We start from the raw sequence: 12836 nt of genomic DNA, 5'->3' as shown, positions 1-12836 counted from the left end.
CGATACGACATAAGTCTGTACTGACTGAAAAACATCAACAATCATGTCAATATTAGAATTCTTACGATTGCACCGCGGTGCCATTAGCTACAGAATGGCCCCCGGACCGCACTTTGAACAGCCCTGGTCTAAACTCTAGCACACTTAGATTCCAATACAATATTGTGGAACTTCTGACACGATTTCACGAAGTCTGTAAAAAAATACATTGACGGGACCAAACTGTAGTTAGTAGAGATGCGCGGATAGGCAATTATTTCATCCGCAACCGCATCAGAAAGTCGTCAACCATCCGCATCCACCCGATGTAACATTTGATCAGAACCGCACCCGCCCGTTGTTATATATCTAATATAGACGATGCAAGGCATTAGTGAGGTTATAAAGCTTTTGCCTGTTAAAGAAAGGAGACTGATCCAATGCCGCACAGACATTCGTGTGCCACGCTGTCACGACCCAGACGCACACCAGTGCGCAATCATATGGGAGCCGCGCTGAGCGCACCTCCAAGCGCGTCTCGCTGCCGGCGACGGCCGGGTATATGGGCCCGACGCTCCAGCGCCATCCATTTTCAGGGCTAGTTGATTCGGCAGGTGGGTTGCTACACACTCCTTAGCGGGTTCCGACTTCCATGGCCACCGTCCTGCTGTCTATATCAACCGGGGTGAGCCCCACCCCTTTCGTGAGCGCACTGCGCGCGGAGTGACCCCTGTTACGCGCCCCCGGCAACAGGGGTGGCGGGCAGGTAAGCTGCGCGGGCGGAGCGCGCGGAGTGACCCCTGTTACGAGCCCCCGGCCACGGGGGTGGCGGGCAGGTTAGCTGCTTACCTGCTGCGCGTGACGCCGGCCGCGGCGAAGGCGGACGAGGCGGGGTGTCGGTGCGGTGGTGACCCTGGACGTGCGTCGGGCCCTTCTCGCGGATCGCCTCAGCTACGGCCCTCTGGGGCCCTCTCGGGGGAAGGGGCCTCGGTCCCGGACCCCGGCGAGGTGTCCCTTCTCCGCTCCGTAAAAGTGTCCATCTCTTTTTTTCTTCTTCTTCTGTTGTGGCATATGCTGCAGGTGCCTGCTCGTTTTTCGTATGTGGGTAACAACATTTAACTATGTATATATATTTACCAATTGGTTTAACTGCCACCCGCCTGAATCTATTTAAAATCTAATTTTTTTTTTATTTCAGCCACCCGACCCGACCCGACCCGACCCGACCCGCGGATAAAATCTAATTTTTTTTTTATTTCATCCGCCCGATCCGCGGATAATCCGCGGACTCCGCGGTTGTGCCCGCAAACCGCGCATCTCTAGTAGTTAGCATGTTGGCCTCGCAATCAGGACCCCGAGGGTTGGAATCCCGTCCTTTTCACCTTTTCCTTTGCGTAGTCCGGCTTCATCCCACATTCCAAAAGGAAGTTCGTTTACCCAGGATCGGGCTCCGGCTGACCCCGGTGAGGTCAAGCGCCATAGAAAATGGATGCTACTATAAAACCGAAGGCAGTTTAAGGTGGACTCGCAGGCTGAGCAGGACTTTGTTATGAGTTATGATGAGCAAAGGAGTAAATCATAAATGTTACGTGTCAGAGGTTGTGTTGCTTGCAAAGAAAGTAAAAGAAGAAGATATCAAATAAAATTAAGGATGATGCAAAAAAAAAGTCATAGGAAGCTTTATAATTCTCACTATAGCAAGCAATTGGGACTAAGTTCTACAGTAGATCCCACATGTGGAAAAGGAAGGTTCTTACCTGAGTGAGGACCCCCTCAGCCAGAGCTTCCCCAGGGCTGGTGGGAGTGACGGGGGGCAGGGCCACAGCAGGGCCCACGCTGAGCTCCAGCTTGTCCACTCTTGTACTCCCCTTGGAGGACGCCATGCTGTCCTGCTTGGCTTTGCTCGGACTGGGGATGCCCCTCTCCCAGCCGGGGGACTGCTCCCCGGGCTGGAGAATCTCCGGCTCCTCCTCCTCCGAGGGGCTGGAGCTGACCTTGGCTGCCGGCGAGCCACCGGGCTGCTCCACCAGCACCCACTCCCTGGAGTCCAGGTCCTGCCTGCCGGAGCTGAGATTGAGCGCCACGAAGCCTCCGCTGCTCGCCGCCCCGTCGCCGTGCTCCGGAGAGGCGGGGGATGCCGGCTTGGGAGACCCGCCGCCGGTTCGGAACTCCTCGTCGTAGTGCCACACCCTCTCGCGACGCTCGCCTGCAGGGGGCGCATCACCTTGGGGAACCGGGACCCCGTCGGCTGCATCCTCTTCCCCCTGATGCTGCTGCCGGTTGCCGAGCGCCTGCTTGGTGGAGCTGAAGGCACAAGGAACAAGAAAGAAAGCACGCATAAGACGAGAAATTAGGTGTATGAATGAAGCGATGACCCCCCCAAAAAAGCCACAATGATTGCGGTTACTCCCTCCGAGGACGAATAGAACAGACAAGTCATTGTTTTGTCTGTTCGCGGAAAACAAACATCCTACACTCTTAGAAATAAGGGTTCTTCTACAAGGGCTGAGGTTCTAACTGGAACCATTTGCTTCTGAAAAACCCTTTCCCGAAGAAAGGGTTTTTCAAGGGTTCTTGGTAACGCTAATGGTTCCAGTAAGAACCATTTTGATCCAGAGAACCCTTTAAAACCCCTTTTCTGAATAATTGGTTTTAAAAGGGTTCTCACTAACACTAAGGGTTCCAGTAAGAACTATTTTGATCCAGAGAACCGTTTTTGGAAGAAAGAGTTCTTCAGGGATTGTTGAAAGCATGGGTAAGATCCCGTGTCACCAGGGACATACTTCCTGATAACATTTGCCAATAATGGTGCCTATCTTTAAATAAATGTTTTTCTCATTAAAATGTTTTGAATGTTTGTTCAATGTCAACATGATAAATGACCACAATATAATATGAACTAAACTGATCTGTAGAATACAATATGGTTCTTTATAGAACCCTCAGAAGACAAGACGGTTATCGGTGAAAACCTTTGAAAAGGGATGTTTTTAGAACCCCCTGTGTCAGGTCTAGATGAAACCCTTGAAACATGAAAGAGTTCTTTGTGGAACTCCCTGTGTGGGTTCTAGATGAAACCCTTGAAACATGAAAGGGTTCTTAGTGGAACTCCCTGCATGGGTTCTAGATGAAACCCTTGACAAACGAAAGGGTTCTTAGTGGAACTCCCTGTGTGGGTTCTAGATGAAACCCTTGAAATACGAAAGGGTTCTTAGTGGAACTCCCTGCGTGGGTTCTAGATGAAACCCTTGACAAACGAAAGGGTTCTTAGTGGAACTCCCTGTGTGGGTTCTAGATGAAACCCTTGAAATACGAAAGGGTTCTTAGTGGAACTCCCTGCGTGGGTTCTAGATGAAAGTCTTGAAATACAAAAGGGTTCTTAGTGAAACTCCCTGCATGGGTTCTAGATGAAACCCTTGACAAACGAAAGGGTTCTTAGTGGAACTCCCTGCATGGGTTCTAGATGAAACCCTTGACAAACAAAAGGGTTCTTAGTGGAACTCCCTGTGTGGGTTCTAGATGAAACCCTTGAAATACGAAAGGGTTCTTAGTGGAACTCCCTGTGTGGGTTCTAGATGAAAGTCTTGACAAACGAAAGGGTTCTTAGTGGAACTCCCTGTGTGGGTTCTAGATGAAACCCTTGAAATACGAAAGGGTTCTTAGTGGAACTCCCTGCGTGGGTTCTAGATGAACGTCTTGAAATACAAAAGGGTTCTTAGTGGAACTCCCTGTGTGGGTTCTAGATGAAACCCTTGAAATACGAAAGGGTTCTTAGTGGAACTCCCTGCGTGGGTTCTAGATGAACGTCTTGAAATACAAAATGGTTCTTAGTGGAACTCCCTGTATGGGTTCTAGATGAAACCCTTGAAATACGAAAGGGTTCTTAGTGGAACTCCCTGCGTGGGTTCTAGATGAAAGTCTTGACAAACGAAAGGGTTCTTAGTGGAACTCCCTGTGTGGGTTCTAGATGAAACCCTTGAAATACAAAAGGGTTCTTAGTGGAACTCCCTGCATGGGTTCTAGATGAAACCCTTGACGAACGAAAGGGTTCTTAGTGGAACTCCCTGTGTGGGTTCTAGATGAAACCCTTGAAATACGAAAGGGTTCTTAGTGGAACTCCCTGCGTGGGTTCTAGATGAACGTTTTGAAATACAAAATGGTTCTTAGTGGAACTCCCTGTGTGGGTTCTAGATGAAACCCTTGAAATACGAAAGGGTTCTTAGTGGAACTCCCTGTGTGGGTTCTAGATGAAAGTCTTGACAAACGAAAGGGTTCTTAGTGGAACTCCCTGTGTGGGTTCTAGATGAAACCCTTGAAATACGAAAGGGTTCTTAGTGGAACTCCCTGCGTGGGTTCTAGATGAAAGTCTTGAAATACAAAAGGGTTCTTAGTGGAACTCCCTGTGTGGGTTCTAGATGAAACCCTTGAAATACGAAAGGGTTCTTAGTGGAACTCCCTGCGTGGGTTCTAGATGAAAGTCTTGAAATACAAAAGGGTTCTTAGTGGAACTCCCTGTGTGGGTTCTAGATGAAACCCTTGAAATACGAAAGGGTTCTTAGTGGAACTCCCTGCGTGGGTTCTAGATGAACGTCTTGAAATACAAAAGGGTTCTTAGTGGAACTCCCTGTGTGGGTTCTAGATGAAACCCTTGAAATACGAAAGGGTTCTTAGTGGAACTCCCTGCGTGGGTTCTAGATGAAACCCTTGAAATACGAAAGGGTTCTTAGTGGAACTCCCTGCATGGGTTCTAGATGAAACCCTTGACAAACGAAAGGGTTCTTAGTGGAACTCCCTGTGTGGGTTCTAGATGAAACCCTTGAAATACGAAAGGGTTCTTAGTGGAACTCCCTGTGTGGGTTCTAGATGAAACCCTTGAAATACGAAAGGGTTCTTAGTGGAACTCCCTGTGTGGGTTCTAGATGAAACCCTTGAAATACAAAAGGGTTCTTAGTGGAACTCCCTGTGTGGGTTCTAGATGAAACCCTTGAAATACGAAAGGGTTCTTAGTGGAACTCCCTGCGTGGGTTCTAGATGAAACCCTTGAAATACGAAAGGGTTCTTAGTGGAACTCCCTGCGTGGGTTCTAGATGAACGTCTTGAAATACAAAAGGGTTCTTAGTGGAACTCCCTGCATGGGTTCTAGATGAAACCCTTGACAAACGAAAGGGTTCTTAGTGGAACTCCCTGCATGGGTTCTAAATGAAACCCTTGACAAACAAAAGGGTTATTAGTGGAACTCCCTGTGTGGGTTCTAGATGAAACCCTTGAAATACGAAAGGGTTCTTAGTGGAACTCCCTGCGTGGGTTCTAGATGAAAGTCTTGAAATACAAAAGGGTTCTTAGTGGAACTCCCTGTGTGGGTTCTAGATGAAACCCTTGAAATACGAAAGGGTTCTTAGTGGAACTCCCTGCGTGGGTTCTAGATGAAAGTCTTGAAATACTAAAGGGTTCTTAGTGGAACTCCCTGTGTGGGTTCTAGATGAAACCCTTGAAATACAAAAGGGTTCTTAGTGGAACTCCCTGTGTGGGTTCTGGATGAAACCCTTGAAATACAAAAGGGTTCTTAGTGGAACTCCCTGCGTGGGTTCTAGATGAAAGTCTTGACAAACGAAAGGGTTCTTAATGGAACTCCCTGTGTGGGTTCTAGATGAAACCCTTGAAATACGAAAGGGTTCTTAGTGGAACTCCCTGCGTGGGTTCTAGATGAAAGTCTTGAAATACAAAAGGGTTCTGAGTGGAACTCCCTGTGTGGGTTCTAGATGAAACCCTTGAAATACGAAAGGGTTCTTAGTGGAACTCCCTGCGTGGGTTCTAGATGAAAGTCTTGAAATACAAAAGGGTTCTTAGTGGAACTCCCTGTGTGGGTTCTAGATGAAACCCTTGAAATACGAAAGGGTTCTTAGTGGAACTCCCTGTGTGGGTTCTAGATGAAACCCTTGAAATACGAAAGGGTTCTTAGTGGAACTCCCTGTGTGGGTTCTAGATGAAACCCTTGAAATACGAAAGGGTTCTTAGTGGAACTCCCTGTGTGGGTTCTAGATGAAACCCTTGAAACATGAAAGGGTTCTTAGTGGAACTCCCTGCATGGGTTCTTTGTAGAACCTCTCATGGGGGGTTCTGGGTGGAACCTTACACACACAGTTCTAGGTAGAACCCTCCAAAAGGGTTCCAGATGGAACCTTTATAAAAAGGTTCTACCTGGAGCCAAAAAGGGTTCTCCTATGAGGACGAGCCGAAGAACCTTATATGGTTCTACTTAGCACTTTTATTTCTAAGAGTGTAATTTATGATTTGACTCCGTGATTAAATGTAACGTGTTTATGTGTGCATGGCATGGAGGTTTTTATCCACTCCAGACTAGGCCCCCTTAGGAGCCCAGTCTAGTTTGTATTTTTTTACTCATCTTTTTCCCCCATCTTTTACGGGGTGGGTGCCTTGTGGTGACCCATCAGCGTTCCTGTTCTGTAACCCTGTACACTGTTTGTTTGTCTCATCTTGAACGGGTTTGTGCCGAAAACAAAGTTTCCTTGTACTTGTGCAATGACAATAAAGACCTATCTGAATCTGAATCTGAGGTCTTAATCAAGGCTCGAGTTGTTTGTTTTTCTCACACAGACATTTATTTCAGCCACGCCTCCTTCTTGTTAGCAACGATGCCAAAACGATGCCAAAATAATGCCGTCAGAACTAATAAATAAGAAAAACAGAACTTACAATTAGTCTGACATCAAATAAAAGAAAACACATTGGTTTCATATACAGGTAAAAGCCAGTAAATTAGAATATTTTGAAAAACTTGATTTATTTCAGTAATTGCATTCAAAAGGTGTAACTTGTACATTATATTTATTCATTGCACACAGACTGATGCATTCAAATGTTTATTTCATTTAATTTTGATGATTTGAAGTGGCAACAAATGAAAATCCAAAATTCCGTGTGTCACAAAATTAGAATATTACTTAAGGCTAATACAAAAAAGGGATTTTTAGAAATGTTGGCCAACTGAAAAGTATGAAAATGAAAAATATGAGCATGTACAATACTCAATACTTGGTTGGAGCTCCTTTTGCCTCAATTACTGCGTTAATGCGGCGTGGCATGGAGTCGATGAGTTTCTGGCACTGCTCAGGTGTTATGAGAGCCCAGGTTGCTCTGATAGTGGCCTTCAACTCTTCTGCGTTTTTGGGTCTGGCATTCTGCATCTTCCTTTTCACAATACCCCACAGATTTTCTATGGGGCTAAGGTCAGGGGAGTTGGCGGGCCAATTTAGAACAGAAATACCATGGTCCGTAAACCAGGCACGGGTAGATTTTGCGCTGTGTGCAGGCGCCAAGTCCTGTTGGAACTTGAAATCTCCATCTCCATAGAGCAGGTCAGCAGCAGGAAGCATGAAGTGCTCTAAAACTTGCTGGTAGACGGCTGCGTTGACCCTGGATCTCAGGAAACAGAGTGGACCGACACCAGCAGATGACATGGCACCGGTTTGGGTTGGTTTGGTTTGCATTTCCTTTGGAAATCGAGGTCCCAGAGTCTGGAGGAAGACAGGAGAGGCACAGGATCCACGTTGCCTGAAGTCTAGTGTAAAGTTTCCACCATCAGTGATGGTTTGGGGTGCCATGTCATCTGCTGGTGTCGGTCCACTCTGTTTCCTGAGATCCAGGGTCAACGCAGCCGTCTACCAGCAAGTTTTAGAGCACTTCATGCTTCCTGCTGCTGACCTGCTCTATGGAGATGGAGATTTCAAGTTCCAACAGGACTTGGCGCCTGCACACAGCGCAAAATCTACCCGTGCCTGGTTTACGGACCATGGTATTTCTGTTCTAAATTGGCCCGCCAACTCCCCTGACCTTAGCCCCATAGAAAATCTGTGGGGTATTGTGAAAAGGAAGATGCAGAATGCCAGACCCAAAAACGCAGAAGAGTTGAAGGCCACTATCAGAGCAACCTGGGCTCTCATAACACCTGAGCAGTGCCAGAAACTCATCGACTCCATGCCACGCCGCATTAACGCAGTAATTGAGGCAAAAGGAGCTCCAACCAAGTATTGAGTATTGTACATGCTCATATTTTTCATTTTCATACTTTTCAGTTGGCCAACATTTCTAAAAATCCCTTTTTTGTATTAGCCTTAAGTAATATTCTAATTTTGTGACACACGGAATTTTGGATTTTCATTTGTTGCCACTTCAAATCATCAAAATTAAATGAAATAAACATTTGAATGCATCAGTCTGTGTGCAATGAATAAATATAATGTACAAGTTACACCTTTTGAATGCAATTACTGAAATAAATCAAGTTTTTCAAAATATTCTAATTTACTGGCTTTTACCTGTACATTATCAGAAAGAATCATACCTCATTGGCCTCACAAACTCAGAGGGAATAAAGTTTCTTTTGAAGCCGAAACTCTATTAACCTCTTCAGCCAAATTTTAGAACTGTCTGCATTACTTTATTTACAATAAATACATTAATTATCGATCATTGACGTTTACTAATCGATTTTTAATCGCCCATGCTTCCTGTCCAGCCTCCCTCCGTTATATTTCATTGGACGGGTTGAGTGTAAACAAATCGTGACAAATAAAGCGTCACGTACCAAGCCTCCAGGAAGCGTTCCGGATTCGGTTTGGACTCCAGGCCAAGTCTCTTCTCCAGCTCAAAGCTGTGGATGTTGCGAAGCTTCCTCAGCAGGGGGCCCTCGCGGTCCGAGGCCGCCGCCGCCTCCGACGGCGTTTTGACTGGCGAGCCCAGACTCGGTCCCACGTAGGGGCCTTGATGTCCTTGGTTGGCCTGCGGGTCGTTGCTGTGCTCCTCCTCAGTGGCGGCCTGTAGGGTCAGTCGGTTAGCACGCGTCCATTACGGGAATCACCAGCAATGTCCACCGCCCACCTTCCACAACGCCGTTCGGATTCGGTTGCGGTTGCGGTCCAGTTCCTCCCACACGTCGGCCTCCTGGGCGCGAGGCGGGTGGCTGGGAGAACCGGGCAGACGGTCGGGGGCGGCGTTGTTCTCCGCGTCGCTGAGCTGCTCGTCCTGCAGAACCTCCTCCGTGTTCTCCTTCAGTAAGTCGCCGGGAATCAAGGAGGCGTTCGCCATTCTGGGCAAGCAAAGGGAACAAAAGACAAATTACCTCAACCTTAAGAAAGTCAGTGACTTCACTATAAAAGTGGGTGACAGGAAAGATGAGGTCACCTACCTAGGTTCCAATCTGGAGGATAATCTTTCCTGTGATAAAATGGCAACCAAGGTAATCAAAAAGGTCAACCAACCAACGAACAAGATTTCTCTACAGAATTAACAAAAAGCACCATGAAGATTCTAGCGGGAACTCTCATTCGACCCTTTTTCGATTACGCTTGCTCCTCCTGGTACCCTAGCACCTCCAAAACCCTCAAATCTAGACTCCAAACATCCCAGAACAAGCTAGTCAGGTTACTTCTAGACCTCCACCCCAGATCACACCTCACTCCTTGCACTGAGCCTGGTCTATAAAAGTAAAAAAACAACTTGCACTGAGCCCATCCATCCATTTTCTACCGCTTATTCCCTTTGGGGTGGCGGGGGGCGCTGGAGCCTATCTCAGTTACAATCGGGCGGAAGGCGGGGTACACCCTGGACAAGTCGCCACCTCATCGCAGGGCCAACACAGATAGACAGACAACATTCACACTCACATCCACACACTAGGGCCAATTTAGTGTTACCAATCAACCTATCCTGGTCTATAAAAGTAAAAAAAACTAGGCCAGGGGTCGGCAACCTTTACCAGTCAAAGAGCCATTTTGACCAGTTTCACAAATTATAGAAGACAATGGGAGCTGCAAAAAAAAATTAAAAATTTAAAATGAAATAACACTGCATACAAAGTTTTTTTTTTTTTGCTTTGTGCTATGTATAAACCAGGGGTCTCAGACGCGCTGCCCACACCTTTAAGTGGAATTTCAAAGCTGGTGCGGCACGCGGGTTTTAAATGAATGACGTTTGTCAGTGTCATGCGTGCAGCATATAGCACCCACTACAGCAAAACACATTGTATGGGGCTTCCGCTTGCTCATGTAGGTGACAGCAAGCATACTTGGTCAACAACCACACAGGTCACACTGACGGTGGCGGTATAAAAAAAACAAACTTTAACACTCTTACTAATAATGCGCCACATTGTGAACCCACACCAAACAAGAATGACAAACAAATTTCGGGAGAACATCTGCACCGTAACACAACATAAACACAACAGGACAAATACCCAGAATCCCATGCAGCTACTTCCAGAACGTAAATGACCGCCATAACCACAACACCAGGGGGAGCTCCACTAACCACGTCAAACCCAGATTCCCATCTAACAAAGGTCTTAACTCATTCTCCTTCTATGCCACATCAATATGGAATGCACTCCCAACAGGTGTAAAAGAAAGGGCATCTCTATCCTCCTTCAAAACCGCACTAAAAGAACACCTCCAGGCAACTACAACCCTAAACTAACACCCTCCCTTCCTCATCCCACCTCCCCGGATTGTAAATAATCAAATGTAAATAATCAAATGTATATACTTGTTCTAATGCTTTCTGAACTCACTATGTTCTCTGTTCGCTGTACATATCCTACCAAGTCACACCTACACTGTTACAATGTCCATTTCTCTGATGATACAATTGTTGATGACCTAACCACTCAGAGCTGCTCCACCTCTATGCCCCCACCCGCTCCCTCAGGTGTTTTTATTAGTATTTATTTAATATACTAACAGCGTTTCATGATTAATATTTATAAATGAAGATTCCTAATAAATGACACTAGAATAAGCACACATTTGATTGGTAAATCAGAGTAACGATCTGGAATGACACTTTACGTGTGGTGTTGGAGTTGTCCGACTTTTTGTGTGTCTGTAAACGCATCACTGGCTAAGTGCCTTGTGTGCATGTGTTGGCGCAACTGAGAAAGAGCGAGCGGCTGCTGTTGATATAACAAAGTTGCTTTTGGTCTGGTTGTACTGCCGAAAATGACCACTTTTGCTAAATATAATTTTTTTTACTAATGTTTTGGTGATGTGTTTATGGCTGACAATAAAGAGTTTTGCTCAGTAAAGTGATGGATGGAATTCATGTCCTCAAAGCGTCTCGACAGATGTTACAATATTTGAACAATGATGACGAAAACTGTTTTCTCTGTCGGGTCCGTGTGTCGAAAATTGTTATGCGCTTATTTTTTTATTTGATTTTGTGCGTGGCATAGATTTGCCGTGCGCAGAGGACGCTTGAGCAGTGCGCAATTGCACAGGCGCGCACCTTAGAGGGATAAAGGATAAAAGGATAAAGCCATTGTTTACAAATTTGGTAAATAAATAACCAAAAAAAATTATATTTTGTTGTTTTCTTACTGTACCGAAAATGAACCGAACCGTGACCTCTAAACCGAGGTACGTACCGAACCGGAATTTTTGTGTACCGTTACACCCTTACCTAAAGGTAAAAAAAAAATCTACATATAGTATTGGTTTTCAGTATGCGGCCCTCAGTTGAAAAAGTTTGGACACCCCTGTTTAGTGTATAAGTACTAGAGATGCGCGGTTTGCGGACACAACCGCGGAGTCCGCGGATTATCCGCGGGGTCGGGCGGTTGAAATAAAAAAAAATTAGATTTTATCAGCGGGTCGGGTCGGGCGGTTGAAATAAAAAAAAATTAGATTTTAAATAGATTCAGGCGGGTGGCAGTTAAACCAATTGGGAAATATATATACATAGTTAAATGTTGTTACCCACATACGAAAAACGAGCAGGCACGAGTGGGTCACTTTTGGTAAGCAGAACTGGCGCTGCGGGATGAACCGAACGCCGGGTTAAGGCGCCCGATGCCGACGCTCATCAGACCCCAGAAAAGGTGTTGGTTGATATAGACAGCAGGACGGTGGCCATGGAAGTCGGAACCCGCTAAGGAGTGTGTAACAACCCACCTGCCGAATCAACTAGCCCTGAAAATGGATGGCGCTGGAGCGTGGGCCCATACCTGGCCGTCGCCGGCAGCGAGAGCCGCGAGGGCTAGGCCGCAACGAGCTGAAGCCTCGGGCGCGAGCCCGGGTGGAGCCGCCGCGGGTGCGAGGGACATCGCACCTCCACGCGCTTGGAGGTGCGCTCAGCGCGGCTCCCAGATGATTGCGCACTGGTGTGCGTCTGGGCCGTGACAGCGTGGCACGCATTGAATGTCTCTGCTGCATTGGATCAGTCTCCTTTCTTTAACAGGCAAAAGCTTTATAACCTCACTAATGCCTTGCATCGTCTATATTAGATATATAACAACGGGCGGGTGGCGGATGGCGGGCGGCGGGCGGGTGCAGTTTTGATTAAATGTTAGATCGGGCGGATGGCGGATGGTTGACGACTTTTGTGATGCGGTTGCGGATGAAATAATTGCCTATCCGCGCATCTCTAATAAGTACATGTGTCTGAAACGCACCCCATGTGTGCTGGCGTGAGGCGGGTGTGATGCTGTGGCGTGGTGGCGCTGGCGCTGATCACCAGGGTACCGTCCGTGCCCGTCCTCTCCCAGTCATACGGGTCATTCTCCACCACGTTGTAGGTCTTCATGCTGTTGTCAAACACCGACATCAGCAGCTGAGAACAACAACAACAAAAAGTCCCTCAGTGCACAGACGCCACAAGGTTTTGTCTCGGACCCACCTGGTAGTCGGGCTTGGTGAAGTAGTCCAGGCTGGAGATGTGCTCCAGGAAAAGGCCAAACTCCGCCGGCAGGTGTTTGAGCATCAAGTGATGGTCGTACGTGTCCTTCAGCTTGCCCACATGCTCCTACATCAACACACACACTGGCTTAGACAGCCATTTGTCAC

At 47.0% G+C, this 12836-nt stretch overlaps 1 protein-coding gene across 3 annotated transcripts in view; it reads right to left on the bottom strand.

The window, feature by feature from the left end:
* The window catches only part of ttbk2a (tau tubulin kinase 2a), a 331495-nt gene that overhangs the window by 239563 nt on the left and 79096 nt on the right, over positions 1-12836 (bottom strand). For all 3 annotated transcript variants that reach the window (XR_012050588.1, XM_061969203.2, XM_061969204.2), the window contains exons 9-13: positions 12670-12795; positions 12446-12603; positions 8878-9085; positions 8585-8814; positions 1737-2283 (exon numbers count right to left, since the gene is read on the bottom strand). Coding sequence is in view for 2 of the 3 variants with exons in the window: in XM_061969203.2 (XP_061825187.1) it covers positions 1737-2283; positions 8585-8814; positions 8878-9085; positions 12446-12603; positions 12670-12795 (1269 nt within the window). In the remaining variant the exon portion in view is untranslated. The remainder of the gene's footprint in view (positions 1-1736; positions 2284-8584; positions 8815-8877; positions 9086-12445; positions 12604-12669; positions 12796-12836) is intronic.

Source organism: Nerophis lumbriciformis, linkage group LG08 (assembly GCF_033978685.3).
Source record: "Nerophis lumbriciformis linkage group LG08, RoL_Nlum_v2.1, whole genome shotgun sequence".
NCBI lineage: Eukaryota > Metazoa > Chordata > Actinopteri > Syngnathiformes > Syngnathidae > Nerophis > Nerophis lumbriciformis.
This window is presented reverse-complemented; position numbering and strand designations above follow the sequence as displayed.